We start from the raw sequence: 23,799 nt of genomic DNA, 5'->3' as shown, positions 1-23,799 counted from the left end.
TCTTCTTCATTTCGGGATAGGCTTTTTGCGCGATCCCCTTCTTAAACAAGACCGCCTTGAGCGCTACATGGATATTTATAGAAACATCAATCTTAATTGCGGCCCCGCGGTTAGTAGCCGGGCTAATATCGCGGTTTTCCGACGTTGCTATTATCTTTACAGTGCGCCCGCTGAAGATGGACTTAAACGGAGTGGTTGGTCATGCCGTGCAGGGCACCAAGATCTTATTGCAGTGCACAGTACGTGCGGCCCGGCCCCCCGCCAACGTGACCTGGCAGAACGGAACGCAATCCTTGAGTGAAAGCAACGAAAGACTCGAGATGTTTAAAACGGAAATACACGAAAACGTGAGTAAACGCCGCGACATTATATTTACGTCTGACGCAAGGTGAAGCCGTTACTTCCGCTCCAGTTCGGCTAATTTCCCCATCGGAATAACTATTTTTCCGTGTGTCTATTATTACACCGTCGTGATATTATTTGCGTATTAGATCGCTTGTTTATTTTTCATATAAAGCCACTGAATAGAGTGCATTCTCGTGCGCAGGCTGTTCGCAATTATCGATAACAGATGCATTAAAGATATACATGATAATATTCTTCGTGGAGAGAGAGAGAGAGAGAGAGAGAGAGAGAGAGAGAGAGAGAGAGAGAGAGAGAGAGAGAGAGAGAGAGAGAGTCAGAGAAAATAGAATGATTTTTATCTTTGAGAAGAACGTTAGAACATAATATTAGGTTAGACTTTGACCTAACGGCGCAAAGTTGCCAAAGTATCTTAAAGTTAAAACTTGGAAAAACCGTTAATATCTCCTGCCCGCTCGACGTGGAGAAAGATGATTTCAGTTTTCAGCGAAAGGGATATTTCCCCGTTCGCTGAATGCGCCCATTACCGGACGCTCTGTATAGAACTCCCAATGTGCGTTCTTAACGGAGCGCTGAATTTTGCGCCAGCATTACTGTCGTTTGCATCAAAATAAATGTACGGGAGGAGCGTGCTAGGTGGCACGCGACAATGAATAGCGCTTCGCGAAAGTTTTAATTCGGTTACTTACTCGAGATGAGAGCATACAGACTCGCAAGTTGCCGCAGTAACTCACGAAACTGCAGCGTTCCGGGAAATACTAAATCGATCGATACAGCACCTGTCGTACATTTTTATTCCCATTGAACGTTTTGCGAGGCAACAAATTTTCGCGCCCGCTCGCAGGAAAAGTGGTGGAGTCGAATCGAATTTAGAATCCAGCAACGGATTCTAAACGACGATTTAGGACCGATCGATACACCCCTCGGGGCTTCTTCCCGGACTATATCCAGTTTTTATTAGGTACGATTTAGCTTTGTTTAAAAGCGGGATTTCGCGTCTAAAAAGGCCACATTATCCGCGATTTATCTCCCTCCCTCGTTGTTTCGCGCGGCTGAAATAGACGAACAATGTTCTTCCTCTGCGTAAAAGCGCGAGCGACAAAAGAATGTTCGCGGAAATTTGAAAAAGGTCGGATAAAACCAAAGACTTTTGCGTTGAACAGAGTATGTTTCAAAGAAATAATCAGAATCACGATTAGGAAATTCGCGGAATTGTATTCCACGATTTCATCAACCATTTTTCGAGTATCATCAAAGCAACTAGCAATCCTTGATTATCCTCGAAGCGCAAGTTAAAGGGACTGGACGAGAGGAAATGAAATGGTTCCGGAGAGAAAACGTCAAAGAACGTGATTTACCTTCGAGTCACGTGGCACTGTTTTGTTCTCGGCTCGTAAAAAATCAATTTCATAGTCGAGCAAGTAGCTGTGCGGCGCCGGCATCGAAAAATCATTAGACCCTGCCATATATACACTCAACACACAAACACACACATATACATGCATACACATATGTGTGTGTATATATAACATGTCGCAGCGCTATCACGTTTACGTATATATGCATGTAAAAGTCGTAGGCGTCACGCAGCTATCATAAATCCATTACGGAAGTATCTGAAGCTATAAAGCCGCGTGCACGCGAAATAACTACATACAGGACCACCTACACCTACGTGATGCAATTAGCGTAAAAAAGTGGGGAAGGGGAAGGAGATATAAACGTCGCCACGGTTAAAAGTCATAAAGTAGATGAAACACCACGATATCTTGATAACAAAGAGTTCTTTATGCATAAAAAATGTCTCACCGGATGCGACAGTAACGTCTATTGCGGTTATCTTTATCGCTTTACTCCTCTCTCTCTCTCTCTCTCTCTCTCTCTCTCTCTCTCTCTCTCTCTCTCTCTCTCTCTCTCTCTCTGGACACATTCAGTGTGCAAAGTCTTTAATCGACGGAATTATGGGAAAATATATATAATGCCGTTGGGAAAAAAAGTAAATCTATTTTCGAAACGCGACCCACGTTATGAAAATCACAATGTTAATACGCAGTAGTAATGTACATGACGATAATAATTTTTTTTTTATTTTACGCGCAACACCGACCTATCTAATGTAATCAGTCCGGCGGCATAACAAGCACTACGCGACAGTGCGGAATAGTAAGATAACGACGAGTTCAATTCATTTGACGCTGTCAATTAACATTGTTTGAGGAAGAACCGCCGATTCGATACGTCGGCGTAGTTAACGAATCGGTTATTTACCCGAATTGTCCGACACCGTGTCATTGCGATTATCGATTTGCCTTTCTAACATTTGCAATCCCACAATGATCGCGATATCATAATTAGCATTGTTTACTAAGTGGCTGATTACGGGAACGCACGGCGGCGTGGCATAGCGCGACTAAATCCGTTAACGACGCAGTACCTGATAGCACCTACTATCTATATAGCGGCAAGCAATTACATGCCGCAAATTTCTGCCGATGTGAGCGTCGCGTCATAACGGGATTAAGCGGATCACATTTTTGAGCTTGATTACTCCCTTTCGCGCGAAGCGGGATATTACGAACGCGTAATTCGAGGTGGCTTTACAAAGGTTTCCCGGCAAGTATCGTCTCGTGTTCTCCTTTAGTGTGCTTTTACGGATTCGCCTGGTAGAGCGCGATTGACGCCACACAGAATGACAAATCGCTTCGCTGAACGTCAATTAATAAGTTGATAAGAAAGATTGTCTGAAGGAATGATAAAAGAGGAGATTGCAAGCACGTACTAGCAGCAGGATTGACTTGAAATTGAATGCCGAGAATATGTTGGCTTCGTTCCCATGTAATTTTCACACGAGCTGTGACAACGCGAACAAAAATGAAAATAATTTCTCGCAGATTTTGCAAAATTTCTACGTGAATTAGCGTGTACATGTCGTTAATATAAATGATTACTAATTTGCGTTGCATCATACGAAATTTTATACGATGAACGTGTCGACCAGCTTTGACGCATATTATGCAAATTTCACGTATAGTAAAAAACGTGAAATTTATATGGGTTAATTATTACTATCTCTCGCAATATGTCCTAAATAATTAAATCGACGTTTTTCTATGTATAAAATATTTCTAGAAAAGTGTCCACCGTTTCGATCTTTTTTGTGCTGCATAGATTTCGGTTTCCCTGAAAAAAAAAAAAAAATTTACAACTGTGTCTCAATTTTCAGTTCAACGTTGAAGATTTAAAAAATGTGGTGACTGAAACAAGTTGAGATTGATCAAATGTCGCGCAAAATGCTTCCTCTTTTTATATTATATGAAGTATAAATATGATGTGCAATAAACGCATTTTAGTGGGAACTTTAATAAAAATTCGAGCTTTTGTCGTTATATTGCCGAAATATATCCGAATATATCCAGTCAATTTTGGGTGGCTGACGTTTGTTTTATTTATTGATCCCTCAAGTTTCTACGCTGCGACTACTTCGCCATGATTGAATTCTAGATTCCATCGGCTGAGAATTCGTATGTAGAAGACACCTATTGGAGACTTATGTCGACGAAATCGACAGTATATGTGTATATGTGTGTGTGTAAAAATGAGGATATATATACATGCAGTGTTTAAATAATGTTATCATAAATTGAAGGTAATTAACTCGTTAAAATTATATAAAGCACATACAGTATGTAGCATTGCGCTATTTCTATATATCTCATTGGAGACTGATATTTTCTTTTTAAATTTGATATGTTCGACAATAAAAATATACTATAGAAATTCAATATAGCCGAGTCGATTCCTGCAGTTAAAGCCGTTAAAAATAACTCGAAACTGACCGGATCGTTTTTATCAAAAATCTCGAATTTCTCAAAATATTCCGAGGTATAACCTATAATTCATGCGGCGTTATTATCAATTCTTGTCGCGTACAAATTGGAGCGGTTTAAGTGGCGGTTGAAATTACGACCGGAACGATCCAGTTGGAAAATAAGTGCGCCCAACGCGGTAATGCCCATCGTTTTTCATAAGTACCGTCCTAATTTAAAACACTTGGCCGAAGCGCTTAGCAAAACTGGCGGCGTAAATAACCCAAGTTCGACATTATTTCCATCGGCCGTTTAAAACCACTCTGTTCGCAGGAGGACGGCACTTCAGAGACGATAAGTTATCTCGCTTTTACGGCATCGGTATACGACAACGGCAAAACGTTCAAATGCTATGCCGAGAATTCGGTAACCCGTACTGAAGACCTGAAGCCAATGAAGGAAACAACCACGATCGAAGTGTTATGTAAGTATTACGAGTCGAGGTGACAAACGAGGTAGGCATTGTCGGCACCGACAGGCCTCCCGCCTGATAATATTTTACGGTATTCTATTCTATCGACACACGCTCTCCGATCTCTTTACGGTTACGTAAAAAAAAAAAAAAAAAAAAAAAAAAAGAAAAAAAAAAGAAGAACGAAAAAATGGAAACGAACGCTAAAAACGCGGCTTACTGCCTCGCGAAAAAAGAGAATCCGATCGGAGCGAAGGTTCAGTAATTTTGCAAGGAGATCGGCCTAAATAATAATAACAACGTTCTACATCCTTCACAGGCAATAACAGCCGAGGAATTGTGGTCCGTTTAATTTTTAATCGTTACAATTACGTTTAACAGCATTGTAACAACGGCTGTTGCAACAAGATTGCGTTGTAACCTAAAATACATATATTTGCATACCACTGCGAGCATATTCTACGTTTGCGCGAAACTACGAGCTGCGACGGCGGTTATTAACATTTGCATGCACTTAGCCCTTATGAAGTAAATCCTTTAAATAAATAACTCGGCACACCCGTACGCCATTCATCAGCATAATGTTATGCAAATTACGTAACTTCGCAGCGAACAATCAGAAGAAGTTATCTCGTAGCCCGAAAACTCGCTCCCTCTTGCCGCAAAACGAAACTTAAAACGCGGAATCTAACGCGCAATCGCTACAATCCCGACAGATACATAGACGATTTGAAGAACCAAGCGGAGAGGCTTTATAAAGAGGTGCGTAAAGCAGAATTGTAAATTTATTCGCGTCGTCTCTTTTGCACGAGCCTCACGGCTTACGTTCGTATCTCTCATCTTCAAAGTCGACGACCTTCCAAGCGGAATAAGGACGAAACTTGAAAATGAATCGTATCGTAATATCGGTAGAAAAATAAAATAAGTATATAATTGGAGATCTCGTAGACTTGGAAAATTACGCTACGAAAGTCAAAGGGAAAAGCTGCTCAAAGGAAGCGATTGAAAATTTCGGGACGATGGGCGAGGGGAGGAGAGAAGTTCCATGGTCCAAGAATATTTATCGTTTCACCGTGCGATAAATATTTATGCTGCCCTTACGAGGAAATAGCTTCCAAAACGTACCACGTTTATACGATTTTTCCGGTCGCGTACTCCTGCGGACTAACGTCGATACGCCGTACTTAAGGGAATCAGGAATGGAGAGACAACTTCTGCTGGTTGTACCTGCGCACTCTTTCGCGACATTTTCCGGTGATGTAGTGGCGTAACTCCGAAAAATACAATGATTTGATTTCCATATTGCCGTATTGTATAAATGTATAGAAATCTCCAATACAGGTGTAGCACAATGCTTCAAATTGCAGAGAAATTCTCAGCTGCGGCAGAAAAATCGATTGGCCGAAAGTTGAAAGAAGAGAAAACGATTGTCTCAGATTGCATGCAACTGATGTCAAGTAATTACTCTTCTTTAAAGTCCCACAATGCCATTACGTTCAAGTCGCTTTATCGGAATATCGATCGTCGCGCGCTCTTATGATACTGCGGAGTCCAAAATGCTGATGTCGCAGCTGTGACTTTTTTCCATTCAAGATACGATGTCTTGATTACGCGTGCACGGGGACGCGCAAAAAGAAGACGGACGGGTTGTGTATCTCCCCTGATGTTTCCAGTTACAGCGCGAAATGGCGGAGAAACTTTCGTTTTGCAGCCAGAACGAGGACTATCCACGGATTGGAAACGAGAAACTCCAGACATCGAGTTTGGCACGTTTCCAACGTTCCGGCTCTAGCATCGTGACAGGCCACTCTCGCGTCTACGTACTTACGAGAATTTTGTTTTATATTCCTCGTTCTGCCGCGCCGCGTTAAGAGCATAATATTGTGACCGGGGCGAACCTGAATTTTACATTCAATTTAAGTTTCGCGTTATCCATCTGGAACAGGGGATAACCGCGGACGCACAAAGGATCCTTACGATCTTAGATACAGAAACGATAGGCTGACTTAAGAGCACCGTCGAGATATCGCAAGGGGTTGATTCATGTTTCACGATCTGTCTCCCGCATAACGCACTTAGACACTTCCAGCGCTTAAATATTCAACCAACTTTTCCCTCGATTGAAAATCGATCGATATGCTACAGTAGAAATGTTTTAATAAGTTTCTTAGCGCGCACAGGAGAGGTGAGGAATGTCTATTTTGAAATGGAGGTTTTATATAGACAATATATCTTCTCCTCTCTTTTTTATTTCTCCAACGAATTTTTCTTCTCCCTATGCTTACGTATCTAAATCGAGTTTTCATTGCCCGTAACGCCCATCTTTTTGTCTGATGCAGATCCGCCGATAGTTAAAATGAGTCCAAACAACATAACGGTTAACGAGACAGATGATATTCTAATATTCTGCGACTACGAAGCAAACCCGGCTTCGCTGATTAAGGTCACGTGGTGAGTGATATTTTTTCCATCCACTGATACTTATTAGCGTAATAAATAACGACCAAAGGCTGTTATTCAATTAATAATTAAACGAAGAGCCAACAAAAGCTCAATTACCAGTATAAATTAACTCGAAGTAGCACTAATGTCCTTAAATAATTAAACGTTGCTTCGATTGATTAAAGATAAATTAGGTCGACGGAAACGTTGAAACACGTTTTCATTTTGTTGTCGTCTCTCTCTCTCTCTCTCTCTCTCTCTCTCTTTGCTTCTCCTTGTCTCACTCGTTTTCGAAAATAAATTGCCACTTTCTTTATTTTATCTCTTTCGATCCCTCGGGTAATGTAGGTTACGAGACGACGAAGAATTAGTATTAAACGACGACCATTACGACGGCGGAATCACAGAACAAACAGCGCTCACGGTGAAAAACGCGACTCCTAGCGACATGGGTTCTTACAAATGCATCCTGGAAAACAACGCCGGCTCAACGGCTTCAGAGGACATCGTAGAAGTTTCGGTCTTTTGTATGTATATCACTGCGGCCCAGATAACAGCGACCGATCTCGGAATATATAATATAATATCGCGAGAGAGAGTCGATAAAATGCAAAATTGAAAATCTCGATCTCTTATGCGGATCATAAAGCTCCGAATAATAATAAATTTGAAATCCGGAAGAGGGGGGGGGGGCGGGTGCGGGAAGGGTAGACGCCATTACAAAGCAATGGTGGCGAGAGAGAGAGCTCGCCTTCTTATTTCTCACGGCGTAACTCTCCAGCGAGACGGTTTATTCCTTTATTAGAAAACGACAGCTTTATTGAAAGCTACGCGATTACATCGGGAATAAAGTTGGAGAGCTCGGCGGGCGCGCGCGCGGCCATACCACGTCGAACTCGCGCTCGCGCGCGTGTGATTTATGCAGGCGCGTATATATATATATATTCCGTTTTATCACGCAGACAAACCAGTAGTCGAAGTGATAATGGATCCGGAAACACCTGTGAACGAGGCGGATCGTCTGAATGTTTCGTTAACGTGCGATGTCGATTCCGGCAATCCGGCGACGCTGACAGCCGTTCGCTGGTATTTGGACGGTGATCTATTGAAAGAACTTCCGGACTGCGCGAGAAACAGCACTGCCATGACAACGACCACCGAGGAATCGTTGACATTCTGCGACATCGACCCCAGCAAGCTACTGCTCGAAGCCGTCGGCCGTTCCTTCCACGGCAACTATTCCTGCGAGGGGAGAAACGAGGCCGGCTGGGGGCCAATTTCCCCGAGCACGCCTGTCGTAGTTTATTGTAAGTCTTTTCCGTCAAGCGTCACTCGCCCTTATTATGCCGCGACGGGAGGGAAAGTGGCGATGCGATTAGCACTTATCATGTTTACGATCATAATTTGTTACGTCCGTTCGCATATTCGTGTCTTCGCAATTTTACTCAGCCTCCGCGCGGTGAGCGCGAATTTTACACAAGACGCCGTCGCGCGTAGATACCTCCTATATATATATATATATATATATATATATATAGATGAAACGTAATATGTTCTTCGTTTGTGTTGAGAAGAGAATTCAGTCGCGCGCAGTTGTCGCAGATCGAAATCCGCGCAAGTGACGGCGTCACTGTATATCATGAGTTATAATTGCGAGATTCTGCAATATTTCGCTCGTCGAGATATATATATATATATATATATCGCGACGTCGTAAAAGCGATCATTGATACCCGACGCTAATTACGAGAGCGACAGCGAGAAGTTATCGATTGAGGACTTTATCTTGCATATGTATGCAAGCGATACACCGCTTAGCTACTACACACAGTATATATCCGATCCTGTTACATTAATCGGATTATATTTAGCAAGCGCCGATCCCTCGTATCCTATAATCCTGGAACATTTCCGTAGATAAGCCCGGTCCGGCGTCGATATCGTACGCACCTCAGCAAGTAGTGAAGAAATATCCATTATCCATCACTTGTTCCGTCTCGGATCCCGGACGGCCGAAGGTGCTGGGCTTCAAGTGGCTGCGCGGCTGGCACCGACTTCCAGACGAGAACGACGCCACCCTCTTCATCGAGTCGGTTAATTTGGAAACCAAGGCGAATTTCACATGCCTGGCTTACAACGAAGCGGGCGACGGCGACCAGGCCACAACGTTTATCGACGTATCTGGTGAGCGACACATGTCAATGAGCCCGAAACTACAGCGAGCAATTACTGAATTGCACAGCGACATTTCAGACGCCAGTCCCAATAATGATATTTCAGAGTTGGTGCAATTTAGATCGATTCCCTCATTACACACGTACATACAGAAGCGCATATGCGCTCTGACTAAATTTACGATCAGCAATTTCGAGACACCTTGCGCTCCACTTCTGCACGTGTTGCAGTCTATGGACTCACACTCGTCTTTAGATATTTTTGAAACCTTGCAAGACATTCGCGACACGATACACATTTGATCGACTTGCATGTAACAAATTTTATTTTATTTAAAGAAAGAAATTTTACTATTTAAAGAATGCAGCATGTCCGTTTCTCTGCGCGACGCGCGCTCTTCTTGCTCGCTTCTCCCGCGCGCGTCAAATAACAAGTCCCGTTGCATTTAATGAACATGAATTGTCGTCCCTCATTAGCGGCCCCGACATTTATTAAGAAGCTGTCTTCGTATCGCGGTTTTGCCTACAATTGGCATAACGTGAGCATCATGTGTTGGATCGAGTGCGCTCCGATCTGCAATATTTCTTGGCTGAGAAATGACACTCCCATGGACTTCTCGAAAACGAATCGATACTACGTGTCGAACGTTTATTATCCGCCTGACCCAAGGACCAACGACTTCGAGAGCATCCGCTCGACTCTCATGTGGAATCTGACGGCCTGGCCGAACAATCATCTCGACCGCGCCGAGGATGACGTGAAATTCACCTGCAAAAGCAGCAGCAACGGGATTGGCCCGGGCGTAGAGAGCAGCACTTACTTTCACGTCGAGTGTACGTTTTCCATTCCGTGCTTTTTTTAGCAATGACGTATATCTCTGCCTGCTTATACTTGATTGCGCGACTTTGAGCGATCGGTGTAGAGGAGACGGTGTAGCGGGACGTTCCTGTCGTCAGTCATCCGAGAAAGTTTTTTCGGTATCAGAAGAGTTGCGCGCGTGTACACGGTGTAAAGTTACCTAATTCAATTTCCTGATAAATTCTTGATTTCCGCTCGTATTAATAGAAGAAGTGACGTTATAAAAGAGACTTCTCTCTCATAACTTGGAAATTAATTAATGAGTAATCTTATAATCGTAGTGCTGAGTAGTAGTCGTTTGAGGAGCGACGGGATTTTAAAGAGCAATGAAATCCAGCCGGAGAGATTCATTTTCCACGTTACGAAATTACTGACGAAAAATGTCATTTTCATCGCGCGACAATGTAAACTTCATTATAACGATATCGATATTAAACTCCAAGACAAAGAATGAGCAAAACTTGTCTTTTCCTTCAAGTCCCGCCGGAAAATATCACGATCTCGAAGAAAATAATCAACGTGACGGTGGACACTATGCCGGAGACAGTCACATGCGACGCAAAAGCACGACCGACACCGAGTTTTCGGTGGTTCCGCGAAGGATCCACCGACACCATTGTGGAGGGCCATGTGCTTGACTTGAAAATGCCAATACCTCGGCGAAGTAACGGCACTTACTACTGCGAGGCGTCGAATCGTCATGGTATCCTGAATATCTCGATGGTCATGAATGTGCAATGTACGTTCCACTGCGCATCTTTAAGCTCGAGTCAAGTGAATACAATCTTCGAGAAGGAGATACCTAAATTGAACAGTTGGTCTAAAAGTGGCGCACCAAAAATACGTGAAATTTTCTTGTTTTTTCACCTTTCAAACTTGTTTGATCAGATCTAAGAGAATAACATTCTTTGAGTTCTATCGTGTATCTATTGCAAACAATTATAGGCTTTTGCAATTGAATCCTATTACGCATTCTTCTTTTGGAATAATCTGAATTTTCCGGCTATGCATTATCAAGACGACAGTTAACGACAGTACGACAACGTAACGACTTTACGTTAACGTTTCTCGTGCAGTTAAGCCGGAGTGCCACATAGAGAGAGAACGATTCGAAGGCAAGGATTACGTGGTCTGCTTGGCCATTGCCAATCCGAAGGAGATGGACTTTGTCTGGTCCTTGAAGAACGACAACGACACGCTAGAACAGGTCGCCGAAATGCGAAACGGACGAAGTTACATGCTGCTCGATACCTCGATCACTAATTCCCGGACATACGTGTGCGTCGCGAACAATACGATTGGCCATTCTACGCCCTGCGAACGAGACGTGGCAGGTTAGTAGAAAAAATTTTTCATCGACTCGCTAATATCGCGTCGCCGCGATGTCACGGAAAAAGATGCAAGTGTTCTCTCTCTCTCTCTCTCTCTCTCTCTCTCTCTCTCTTTCTCTCTGTCCGTTTCCAAAACGTTTGATCAAACTTTATTGGAAAGTATTATCGCATGTCGACACTCTCTCTCTCTCTCTCTCTCTCTCTCTCTCTCTCTCTCTCTCTCTCTCTCTCTCTCTCTCTCTCTCTCTCTCTATTGGTTCATATCTATGAGAACGTGAAAAATGTACTAATGTAGTACGAAAGACTTTTTGTAGCGGTCGTGTGGAGTTCATGAGTTTGCGTTATACGATTAAAAAGTTACTGCGCGAGCTTTAAAGTTTTCCGCTACATGTATATGATGTAAAGACTTACGATATTAAAGAAAAAAAAATAAATTTATATTGAGGATTATGCTATGTCGTAATTATTTGCGCGATATCTCGCGATTTGTGACGTTTAACCGATAATCACAATGTCAAAATGATGATCCTTAATGAGCAATTTGCAAATATTCAAAAGATTCTGTTGCTTTACAGCCCACCATGGACACAAAAGTAAGTCGTGTCTACTACAACATTTTATCTCAGGTTTCGTGTGCAACATGTGTACATGTTTTACATGTAATTCGCACACGTGACTGTTATTTAGCGCGCGTATTGTCGGGACATGCAATTTTCAGCAGTTTATTTGTAAGTTTAATTAAAACACACATCGTATCGCGTAATGTTGCATTTAAGCGCGCTGCGTAAATGAATGAATCCGAAACAAAGACGTTATTTTCGCGTCGAACTTCGACATCGCGCTTCCCGGCTACAACGCGAGTAAATTCACCGCACACCCGTGCGAGACCGGTCGCATCAATTGTAAACGCGATACGCGGCTCCCTTTTCAATTAACTTTTTTTTCCTTCACTACCGCACAATTTCAACGGACATCTCGGGTCGTTTAACGAAGTTTCGGCGCAATACTCGGCTTGTTTATCCGCGAATCTTGCAGTACGGATTACGGGCGGGATCGATCGTATCATTCTTCATCTCGCCGTTGTGTTTGTAGTATTGATGTATAAATAACGAAATGCACCGCGTGCGCGTTTATCTACGGTACACGTCGCTTCATGTCGTTATCGATTACCATACGATTGTAACGTATCACGTTGCAGGCCATATACCCTGGTGGCATCGGTTGGAGGGTAATCTCCTCCTGATTATTATCATTGTAGCGGTGGTCATCATTCTGGTGCTAATACTAATTTGCGTCGCCATCTTCATCGTGTGTCGACGGAAACGCAACCAAGTGAAATGTAAGTTACTCTCTCTCTCTCTCTCTCTCTCTCTCTCTCTCTCTCTCTCTCTCTCTCTCTCTCTCTCTCTCTCTCTCTCTCTGACGTATCGTGTCATTATCGTGACGATCGTTTGCTCGTCGCAGCGATTTGCATGACGTAGACCGTAAAGTGAGATTTCCTCGAGGCTTTGAGGAATCGATTCGACGACTCGGTCGTTATTTATCGAGATTGTCGTGATTACGCCGAGGCTCTATCGCGATACAATGATTTATCATTTATTCGTGTATTCTCGTAAAATTTAACGTCTCCTGTGATAAGGAATATGACTCGAGTTCTTTTTTAATCAACCGTACGCGAAACGTGCGGAATTCTGACGAAGCTCGCTGACGGATAACTGAGCCTCGAGGAAATCCGATCCAGCGATCTACATAACTATTATAACAATTACACACATATATATTACGATTACATACACAAGTAACAGAATGCATAAGTTATTTCGTACAATTAACATATACGATCAGTGTACATCACATATGTATGTTCTATACATATTCAGAATAATCACGAAATGTGGATATCATTCTCTTGCAATACCATTATCGCGTCAGAGATTATTTTTCCGTAATTTGAGGACGAATTGCCACAATCGCCAGGAGGCTAGGTACATAACTCATAATTGCAATTAATAATTACTCCTTCAGTATGCTAACAATGTACCTTCCCCGCTCAGTAAAGTATCAGCTATTGTGTTATCGTCTGTTCGTGCCCTTAGTACATAATGTATTATCTTTGCAATGTACAAAGTATTGCCCCAAATGGTTGACACGTATGAAAAGCTTGAATTTACGCAAGTTCACTTTTTTCTTTCTTGTCTTAAGAATTATTAACTAAATAACTGAATACTAGTTGTGAACGTAACTCTATTTTTTCGACTGAAATATAGCTTCTTCTAACAAGTAAACGGCTTCTTAATCGCGCGTAATCGTAAGTATTATATATCAAAGTTACCTTAACTATATACGTGTATCCTTGAGGCAATCACGCGAACTGATTTATTTGTTTGATATCTACATTCATACAAAAGGAAAGTACGTTGCCTCAAAATTCTCGTTTCTTAGTGGAACAAACCGTTGTTAAACCAATCCGTGCAGACACACAGACGTAGATATATATTACACATATTATATACACAATATTATACTATCTTATATAGTTTATGCTAGGTAGAATAAAAGCATGCTCACTATTTGATATCTCTGTATAAAGTAGTTGAACAATGTGAGATTTCCATTTAAATATGGAGATACATATAAACAATTTTTTAAGAGAAACACGTGCCACGTTGCTATAACGTTGATCGAAACTAATCCCGTCCGTATTTCTGTAATTTTTAATATTCCTCCCCTCCAATTTGAAATATAAAATATGATGGCGTGATACTACAATACATACTGATGATAAATATCTAAAAATATTTTAACACTCCGTTAAAAGTATCACGCATAAATCATATTTCGTGATAATTATATATGAATAAAATAAAATTAGGTTATTTAAAGTAGACGTTAATCTTTCTGGCGAATCAGTTGTCTTCTAATTTTCTCCGAATAAACTCCGAATGAACCGAAAAAATAACGATTAATTAATTTCTATATTAGTATTCCATTGTTGCTTTAACAAAATTGAGAATATTCTATTGCGCCATTTACGATTTCTATGTAAATACGACGCGCTTGATCGTACGCCAATATTCATTTCCTCTCAGTTCCAATTTGTTCCTCCGTGTTATAAAGAATGCTGTGTGAATAGAAAAAACAAATCGATAATTCAGAGTCAATAATATATCGCCTAACATATATCTTACACTTAATAAGATTTTAATCGGATGGATTAATTAATTCGTGTGTCACGCTGCGGGCACATAAGAATATGATAAAAGGAGCGGCAACCCATATTTTTGTGCGTGCGAAACACCCATTTGTAAAGCGGAGTGATACTGTTCACCGTTACACACATGTACCATACACGATACCATAAATTAAATTTACAATTTCCTGTTGTAATGAGTTTAGTGATATCGTGCTCGAAGGGCATAACAGAATCTTCTTTCGGTGTGGCGTTGCCACTTCAAGTTAGCTGTTTCGTAATAATTGCGACGACGAGTAGATATCGTATCCACTGTTCTAATTAATCACAAGGGAGTTTTTCATCTCTCGTTTCCTCCTCCTCCGCGATTACTTCAATTAATTGCACATAACCCACGTGCGTTGGTATCGCACCAATGTAAATTCTGCCAAGCGCATGTGAATATTTGACATCAAAAGTGGAACGGATTAATTGATATCAAACTACCTCCTACAACAGTTGTATCTTTGTGTAAACTTATAAGAACCTCGCAAATTGCTCCCGAGAAGGTACGCCAGACTGGTTAATAATTAATGATGATCGACGTTAGCAGCGTGAGCACGCGTTCTTCCGGTAGTTTTCACTAACACGAAACTGATTCGTTTCTGCTCTACTTTTTAATTTGGACTTGCTAAACAAAACACAGACAGTAATCGGGTGGTCGAGCTGGAGGAACGCGAGCAGTAAGTACGAACCGCAGCACACTGTGTTTTTTATTTATGTTGTTTTAGTTAAACAATCGGTCTTCATTTTCCGGCGTTGGTTCAGCTTCGCTTAGTTTACTCGCACATAGCGCAAGAGCGATACGCTGGTGAATGGCCGCCAGCTACTCGCTAAAGGTTGAACACATTTTTGCTTTATAAAACACGTAGCATTCCACCTTCTGTGAAAAAATGCATCAGCTTTACCGTATACTATGTTCCCTGTATATATATATATATATATATATATATATGTTCTCTATTAATGTACATATAATTTGTGTAACTTAGTGCTGTTAGTGCCATTACACACCGTAATACTTTGAATTAGAGGTAATAATAAATAATAGCAGTAGCAGAGGGATGTATAATCGCGAACAAATGCAAAAAAAGATGTCTCATTAATCTCTTTGGTAAACTTCCTCAAATTTGTCGATACACTATTTTTGGAAAAACAAGTGACGGCTTTAAAACACGCTTTTAATTAATCGTACGTACACCGGCAAAAATAATTAGGCAGGTAAGCAGAAGTGCAAAAAGATTTGAACCAATTTGCCGTGAAACAAGTTGTTATTATTATTGTTCCGTATTAATAATATTAATACGGAACAATAATATGTATTAATAATATTAATAATATTCATTTCACCGACAAAAATAGCAGCAGTAATATTGTAATTATTATTACTGTAAAAAGAAGGATTTTTTATATTTAAAGTAGCGGAATAAAAGAATAAAAATTCTTTAAAAGCATCATGTCTCGTCTAATCAAGGATTAGACATTATTACTGTCGAAATTAATGTATTCGCGGAACACAAGAGTATTATAAAAACACGGATTATTAGCACTTTACATGGCACTTGCAGAAATCACTAGTGGACTAGCCCGACACGAATACGAGACAAATATATACGCAAATAAGCAGGAACACCGCACACCGCACGTTGTCATCACACGTGTTGCCACACGTTGGAATACTTGATGATATAATCATCAGGTTGCACGTTCGCTTTGCTTCACTTTACACCGAACAAAGACACGCCGGACTGTTGGCCGTTTGCACAATATATCAATTCCATGCATTAACTAACAAAAGTAATATTTCACGCTTGCTGATCGATGCGCATAAAGGATAGCCGGCCGGTTCCGTTTGGCGCTCGCGTACGTCGTTGTGCAGCACGCAAGTTTGTCTCCGATCTGAAATCTCCCTCGCAGAGGAAGTGATCCTCTCCGCACACGCCTGAATGCACATCCTATTGCATAATTTAACGACTACTTCCGGCTTATAATAGTTTACTGTCAACTTACCGCGCGAGTAAGGTAGGTGTAATGGCTGTTCGCGAGAGCGAACCGGGCATTACATGACGCTCTTTCGACGGTGCGGCAGTTACCTATGCGTGTACAACTCTCTGCATAATTCAACAACGATCGCTTGTAATCGTTAATACGGCTTTGTAGCGGCCGTGCAAAGTTGCCGGGGGATGTCTTCGAAATTACAAGGTAGGTGGTGGGTAGCACGGATTAAGGTATAAGCATTTCCCACGAGGCCTATCGATCTTGAGGATCGACGGTAGCTGAATTGAAAAGTGCCACTGGCTGTTGCTATTAAATTAGCAATTTCGGAACTGTGCCGAAACGTGTAGCGAAAGTTTCATGCGATCCTGTTTATAAACCATCCTGCACGGGGGGGGGGGAAGCACGATACATAATTAAAGCACGCTGGCACAAGGAGCTTCATCTTCTCTCGTGTGGACTATTTACGTAGATTAAAATTATCCTATTTTCCAACCTATCTATAGAAGCGTTCTAGGAGAGCATAACCTTTTGTTGTTGGAAAAATACACGCCGCAAGTTTCTTGCAACGCAACGACGACGTTACGAGTTACGTGCTACAAAGGAGTGGTCGGAAAATATTTTTAAACGCGAACGCTCAAGGCCACTCTCTCTCTACTACGATATTTTCCAAAAGAATGCATCCGCATTTTCGCCGTACGGCTCTCATCGCATGCACGACCTTTGATATACAGGACGGCATGGTCGCGCTTTATCGCGCTAGTCTACGAGCTGCGCCGCGAGTTTACATTTAATTTAGTCCTTTCTCTTATCGATGTTAGTTCTCTTGCTCGGTATATCTTTGTATTTCCAAGAAAATTTACAGAGAGAGCCATTTATAACGGACGCACACGGCGGCCCGGTCTGCTGGGCACACAATAAACGTGTTGCATTTCGCAGCCTTTACGACGCGCAAACGAGAAGTCAGCGGTGTCCGATTTAAAGAGCAAAAGGGAAAAAAATAGGAAGGAAAAAATGTAATATGACGTCCGTGCGAAAGTTGTCCGGCGCGAACGAGACGCGCACGTGTTTATTTTACCGCCACACCGGCGACCAAGCGACTGCGCATTTTTATTGTCATACCATTGAAAGAGCTCTCTTCGACAATCATATTCATCGCGTGACGGCGAAATTGCGTGACTTACAATGACAAAAGGGACTGCGCAGCGCACACTGTGTGCGAATTGTTTCCTCTCGGCTCTATGCATTCACTCCTGCACGAAAATAGAAGACGTTAGAAATTTGTTCGCCGTAGATCAAAATCACACCCGCACGTAAAATAGCATGTCTCAAGCAGTAGACGTACTTTCTTTCTCCTTTAATTACTCACAGCGACTAAATCTTGAATTGTTATAACGAATTTTGATCGATTAGCTGAGGAGCAGAGTGCATACGCGGAATCATCGGAGAATAATAATCGTGCGAATAATTGTCTCTCTTCTCTCTATCTCTCTCTCTCTCTCTCTCTCTCTCTCTCGGCTGAGATAACTTAATTAACGAATCATGACGCGGGAACAATTTCAATTAAAGACAGACAGTCTATATCCGTGCAAAAACGGAATCAACAGTTTCAAAAAGTTCTACCTTCTCGAGTACTACTTATAGCTTCCCAGATTTGGCAGATTCGTATCTTCGTTCCGTGCAAGTTAGATAAAATTGATCGCGTAATACGTTATGCATCTCGGGCTGTACGTGCTAAATTAAACGACCGCGTGGACGCAGCAAACGTTAAACCGCGGCACGTGTACTCTAATTTCGCGTAACGACCAGGCGATAATTGTTTCATTTTCTGGATTAGTCCGATTTCACGGTTTAACGTGCCCGCCGCTCTGCCGATATCTGCCCGATCTCTGTGAAATGCGCAATTTTATGGATTCGCAATCTCATCGTAACTTCTTTCCGTGCCACACATTTGTCAGTGCTTTGACAAATCGAACAAAAAATACGCTCACGTATGACATCGCGATAAGACCCTTTTGATAGATTGCCACTGCACGGTGCATTCGATGTACGTGCATCGCATCTTGAAAGGCACTTGCCGTCTTCGCCTCCGCCTCCGCTGCCGCGGCGCGTCGTTCGCACTCTCGACAAATTATTTTATTTTAGACGGGGTCAAGGTTCGCGCAGTCGGCTCGATTTAGCGGACACGAGTCATTAAATTAATCGCGACGCGCGCGTGCAAGCCGTGATCGCCGATAATTGCTGTCGTCCGCCGAGCGAGTTTCGATCTACGAACGCGACGTCGAGATACGCTTTAAAGCGGCGCAGGCGCGATGGAAAACTGTATACGGAAAACCTCTGGCAAAGCTGCGAAACGACAGCTGTAAGACGCAATGACGTAAGCAAGGGTGCCAAAAGGACGAAAGAGGAAGCAGTAAAGAGAAAAAAGAAGAAGAAGGGGTGGGAGGAGCAAAGAATAAAAAAGAAGAAAAAGAAAAAAGGCAGGAGACAAGAGGAAAGAGAGAAGTACAGAGAAAAAGAAAGCATTAGCGGAAGCACGCGAGAGAATAGCAAGCGAAATAAAAGGAGACAGGAAAGCAGAAATAAAAGCAGGCAGACGGGCGGGCAAGAAAGAAGAAAGGAAGAAAGAAAGGAAGGAGCACGGAGGGAAAGATCGACGTAGTCTAAAATAAAGGGCGAAAGGTTCCTTAAATTTTTCCAGCGGAAGAGGAGGCACCCTGAACGCTGGTTACGTTACTGGCGGGAAATATACCGAATGGAAAACGTCGCGGGCGAATCGTACCGGAGCAATCGCAGTTTTCCGCAATGCAATCTTTTATGCCTTACGCGCGCAATATGCGCGCTTGACGGCGATACCCCGTGGCGCTCGACCCCGACATCCTCGACAACATTTTTCCGCCGTTCCCTTGAGAACTCTGTTCCGCGCGATTCGAAAATTTCGCGCATTAACGTTAGCTTGCGCAGAGACACCGCGTTTAAAAACCGCACCATTTTTATCGGGGGAATTTTATAGCGATCCCGTCGCATAAAGAATATGAGAGTTAAATATACAGTCACTCTCCTCCGCAGAATTTCCCGTAAGGATACTCGTATCTTTTTATTGTCGCGTGACTTTCGCGTCGCTTTTTTCATAGATTCGCCTGGCTTAGCATTGATCGACCCTAGAGGGACCCTAGAGGGGCGCGCGGCTGGGGAAGCGGGGCTAGCTCTTTCTAGTCTCTCATTCGCGAAATTTATCTCTAAGATTATCCTGACTTATTTGTGAGAATTTATATCTCTATCGGATTAAGACGCGCGTTGTAAACGCTGCGCTTCCTGCAGTGCAATTAGTACAGCCGACTTGCTTAGTCACGCTAATTGTACTGCGCGCTTCGTACATGCACATCTAAATCGTGCAATAAAACGTGGAACGTGCAAACTTGTTAGGCTTGTGCACTTTTTCGCCCCACGGATGATTATTGCCCGATGAATTTGCAAAGCAAATGAAGCTTATCGTTCGGTCACGATAACTCACTCTGGACGAAAAATTAATTTGTCCGCGGAATCCCGTATCGATCAAGCTTCCATCTTATCGGTTACCGTCGGAGTATCGTTGTTTCGAGAGCGGAGAGCGGAGGAGAAAGACAAACGTGCTTGTAGAAATATCGCGGATACAGCGGATCTCCTTGCCGAGATTTATTTCCGTCTTTAGATACTGATCCCTCCGGGGACACGACGCAGCACGCAATATATATATATATAAAAAAGTATATATATATATATATACTTTCTCGATTTAGGTAATATAATATAATTCCAAACATATATATATATATATAATAGCTAAATATAAAAATACATCATAGTTTTATAAAAGTGGAACGTTACCGAGAGACTTAAGGAAAACTTCACATTTTACGGACGCGTGATTTCTCTGCCGAGAGATATGAGCTTATTTATCAAAATTTTTCCGACGTTTCGCGCGAAACTTAAAGCACTATTTTTTTTGTTTTCAAAAACGGTTAAAAGAGCATCTAGCACCCTGCCAAATACAGAACGCTTAACCACCCTGCAATAGATTCATCTTCCTGCCCGTTCTCTTTCTCTCTCTCTCTCTCTCTCTCTCTCTCTCTCTCTCTCTCGCACGCGCAGCAGTCAAGTTGGCGCCACACAGCTGGGTTCGAATGGGATAACTGCAATCCTTGGCTAAATGGGACAACCCAATGATACGCACACTCAATCGATTTCGTGCCTGATTCGGCTCGAATTTTAATAAATAATCTCGCGCGTTTTTACCTTCCACAGTCTAACTTTATCGCTAAAAAGTCAACGGGTCGTCCCGTTTAGCCGACCGGCTCGATTAGCCCATGTGACCACGATCGTTATCACAGTCCAGACGGTGGACCGCCCAGTCCGACGGTATCCTCGCACTCGGTGCAAACCCCGGCGCATCCGACGGCCGCGCCGAGATGGCCCTTGAAGCCGGGCGTGCTGGTGCACATCAATCGGACCCACAGCCTACGATCCGGCCTGAGCGTTCGCGCAAACGAGGGTCTGCGTAACGAGCTAATGGCCAAACATAACGACGAGCCGCTGAGGCAGAGGTTCCTCGACGAGACTTCGTTGTCGTCGATCGGACGGAATCCGGCGCGCGTATTTCGTCGCAGGAAAGAACCGCATACGCAACGAGCGAGCAGCATTACCGGTCTGCACGACGAGAGTATGCTCGCTCGAGCCAACAAAATAAAAGCCATGTTTGGCGTACAGCTCAAAGAGCAGGCCACTCTGCCCGGTATATCTAGGGAAAAGACAGGTAAGTCGTATGGGAGGGGGGGGGGAGGAGTCGTCGCGTCGCTCTGTCGAGCTGTTTACTCGCGACGCAGCGAACTATGAACTCCGATGTTAGCCCCCCGCATTTACATTCACAATCGCGACCACTCCGGCTTCGTGTCGACTACACCACGTTGAGCCCACGAGCGAAATTTCGTCGTGATTTTCCGTCAGACAAAATATTTAGACGCGAGTAACTTTTAATATCGTCGCGAAATTATCCGCGCGCGCTTAACATACCCGGTACCGGCTTACGAAGATATCAGCTAGATACGTGATCGCGTACCAGGGGAGGATGCAAATATTTGTGGATGCAAATGGGTTGAACAAACGGCTCTTCCATGTCGATGGTACGTCAAATGTACCCCCCCCCTCCCCCTACTCGCCTACCGTCGATCTCTTCCGCGCTCGCAAGATGTAGCACACGGCGCGGCACAATTGCAAGATCTCGTCTCGGCTTTTTCTCTGAAATAATAACGACACACTTTTCACGTGCGTCCTGAGTCCTCTCCCGAGACGATTGCGTTATCGACTCCATGAGTGTTGTACACGACAACGTATCTCGACTCTATTATTGTATCTTTAAAGATCGGTCACAATGCGATCGATATTACGTATCTAGTAATCTAGTTATCATATCGATACTTGAGAAGTATTGATTTTGATTCTCGATGGAACTCGTAGCGCGCGTTACGTTACGCTTTTTCCTTTCCCAGTAGCAGTTCTTTTCTCTCCGACCCGACCGTCGTCACAGGTAATAACCGGACCTTATTGTTTTATCTATTGTTATCGGTGAATTTTCTGCTCCTTCTTTTTTCTCCCTCCTTTCCGCCTCTTACACGTCTCTTCCACGTCACTAACGGAAACATTACCGCGTATTGCAAATACTCGGCGCGCTTGTTCCGTACACGTCGTCGCAGACGACTTTGAAACACCATTAAGCATACAGCTGTGTACACGACGCGTAATTAATCCTCTAACTTTTCCACGCCGTTGCCGGCGGAAACTTTGTGTTTCGGCGAATGCTCGATCTTGCTGTGTCTTGAACAACGCTTGTTTAAGAGCTTTATCGTTACTTAATCAGTGAATTAAAAAACGAGATTCTTCGGAGGCGAGATTTCAACACAATTATTTTCCTTTTTTCTCTTGTTTCAAAAAAACACTCTGAAAACATTCTAGCGGCGTATCATCAAAGTTAGTTAAATTTATGTTAGTAAAATTTCCTCAAGTTCTCTCTCATTCATACATATTTTGCTAGTTCGTAAAATATTCTTGATATCGTTCAAGCAAGACGGGAGCGGCCCGTTAAAAATAAAAAACTACATTTTAGCAGCAAACACATTCCTGCGTTTTTTCATATACAGAGGAAGACATATTGAAAGATTCTTTGATGATACGCCGATCTCGAAACGTGAAACTCAACACTGTTCTTGTATTTTCCAACATTCACAAACGCGTCGATTTGTTTACGTTTGATTAAGATACCGCATGAGAAAAGCTTTATGTGTCTGTGACAATGCTCGTCGTTGATTGTGTGTTTCTCAGCCGTGACTTATAAGAGAATCGTGCCGCGTCAGCAGATATTGCACACCGTGGAATCATCTCACGAGCTACATCATGGCAATATGTCTCGTAAGCGAAAACGTCCCGGAGCAGGTACGTAGAAATTATTTTTGTAACACGCACGTTCTCTCTATCTCGCTCTCTCGCATATGCTTAGAATCCTCCTCGACGGCGGTCCTTGGCGGTCTTATCTTCCGGACTGACGTGTTATTTATTATTGCTGTTTATTCTCTACACACGAATATTTATTCACCGTTAAACCGTTAAAAGAATATATATATATATATATACATGTATATGTTATACACACACATGTACACACAAACATGTACATTTATCATAAATGTGTGCACACACGATCGTTAGAGTGCAAAGTAGAGAATTATTTAGTTATAGGTGGTCACGCGCGCGCACGCAAGAATTAATAGTTTACACGTAAATGGAAAGTACACACAACAGCAAGCCACCACATAAATTTTACTTATCGCAGCAACTATTAATCATGAGTATTATTCATTCTCTGATTTATATCATAGCTATAGCTCCGCGCACTCGTACCGCAGCAACGCTCATTGCGATATTACTATCTCTTCTCGACCTTTACCACTTTGTCACAATCATATTTCTCTATCGTTCTATCCGCCGATCCTGAAGCTCCTTACCGAGGGGAATGTCGTTAGTAAGAACTATAAATAGATAATGATGAATGTCAGTAATAATATAAACGCGACACGAGACATTATTCTTCTGCTGTGT

The 23,799-nt window shown here is 42.7% G+C and overlaps 1 protein-coding gene across 5 annotated transcripts in view; it reads left to right on the top strand.

Annotated features, from left to right (window-relative positions):
• nrm (neuromusculin) overlaps window positions 1–23,799 on the top strand; it is a 168,854-nt gene that overhangs the window by 131,055 nt on the left and 14,000 nt on the right. For 3 of the 5 annotated variants that reach the window (XM_025300945.1, XM_025300942.1, XM_025300943.1), the window contains exons 6-16: window positions 163–347; window positions 4,503–4,653; window positions 6,981–7,092; window positions 7,432–7,610; window positions 8,046–8,390; window positions 9,001–9,267; window positions 9,735–10,091; window positions 10,595–10,855; window positions 11,193–11,450; window positions 12,023–12,040; window positions 12,646–12,786. In XM_025300945.1, the coding sequence (XP_025156730.1) occupies window positions 163–347; window positions 4,503–4,653; window positions 6,981–7,092; window positions 7,432–7,610; window positions 8,046–8,390; window positions 9,001–9,267; window positions 9,735–10,091; window positions 10,595–10,855; window positions 11,193–11,450; window positions 12,023–12,040; window positions 12,646–12,786 (2,274 nt within the window). Of the gene's footprint in view, window positions 1–162; window positions 348–4,502; window positions 4,654–6,980; window positions 7,093–7,431; window positions 7,611–8,045; window positions 8,391–9,000; window positions 9,268–9,734; window positions 10,092–10,594; window positions 10,856–11,192; window positions 11,451–12,022; window positions 12,041–12,645; window positions 12,787–15,322; window positions 15,360–21,041; window positions 21,464–23,025; window positions 23,137–23,799 lie in introns of all 5 variants that reach the window. The other 2 variants (XM_025300946.1, XM_025300944.1) reach the window with 2 other exon arrangements.

This window comes from Harpegnathos saltator, unplaced genomic scaffold (assembly GCF_003227715.2).
Source record: "Harpegnathos saltator strain DR-91 unplaced genomic scaffold, Hsal_v8.6 scaffold391, whole genome shotgun sequence".
NCBI lineage: Eukaryota > Metazoa > Arthropoda > Insecta > Hymenoptera > Formicidae > Harpegnathos > Harpegnathos saltator.
Note: the sequence above shows the minus strand (reverse complement) of the source record. Positions and strands in the feature narration are given on the sequence as shown.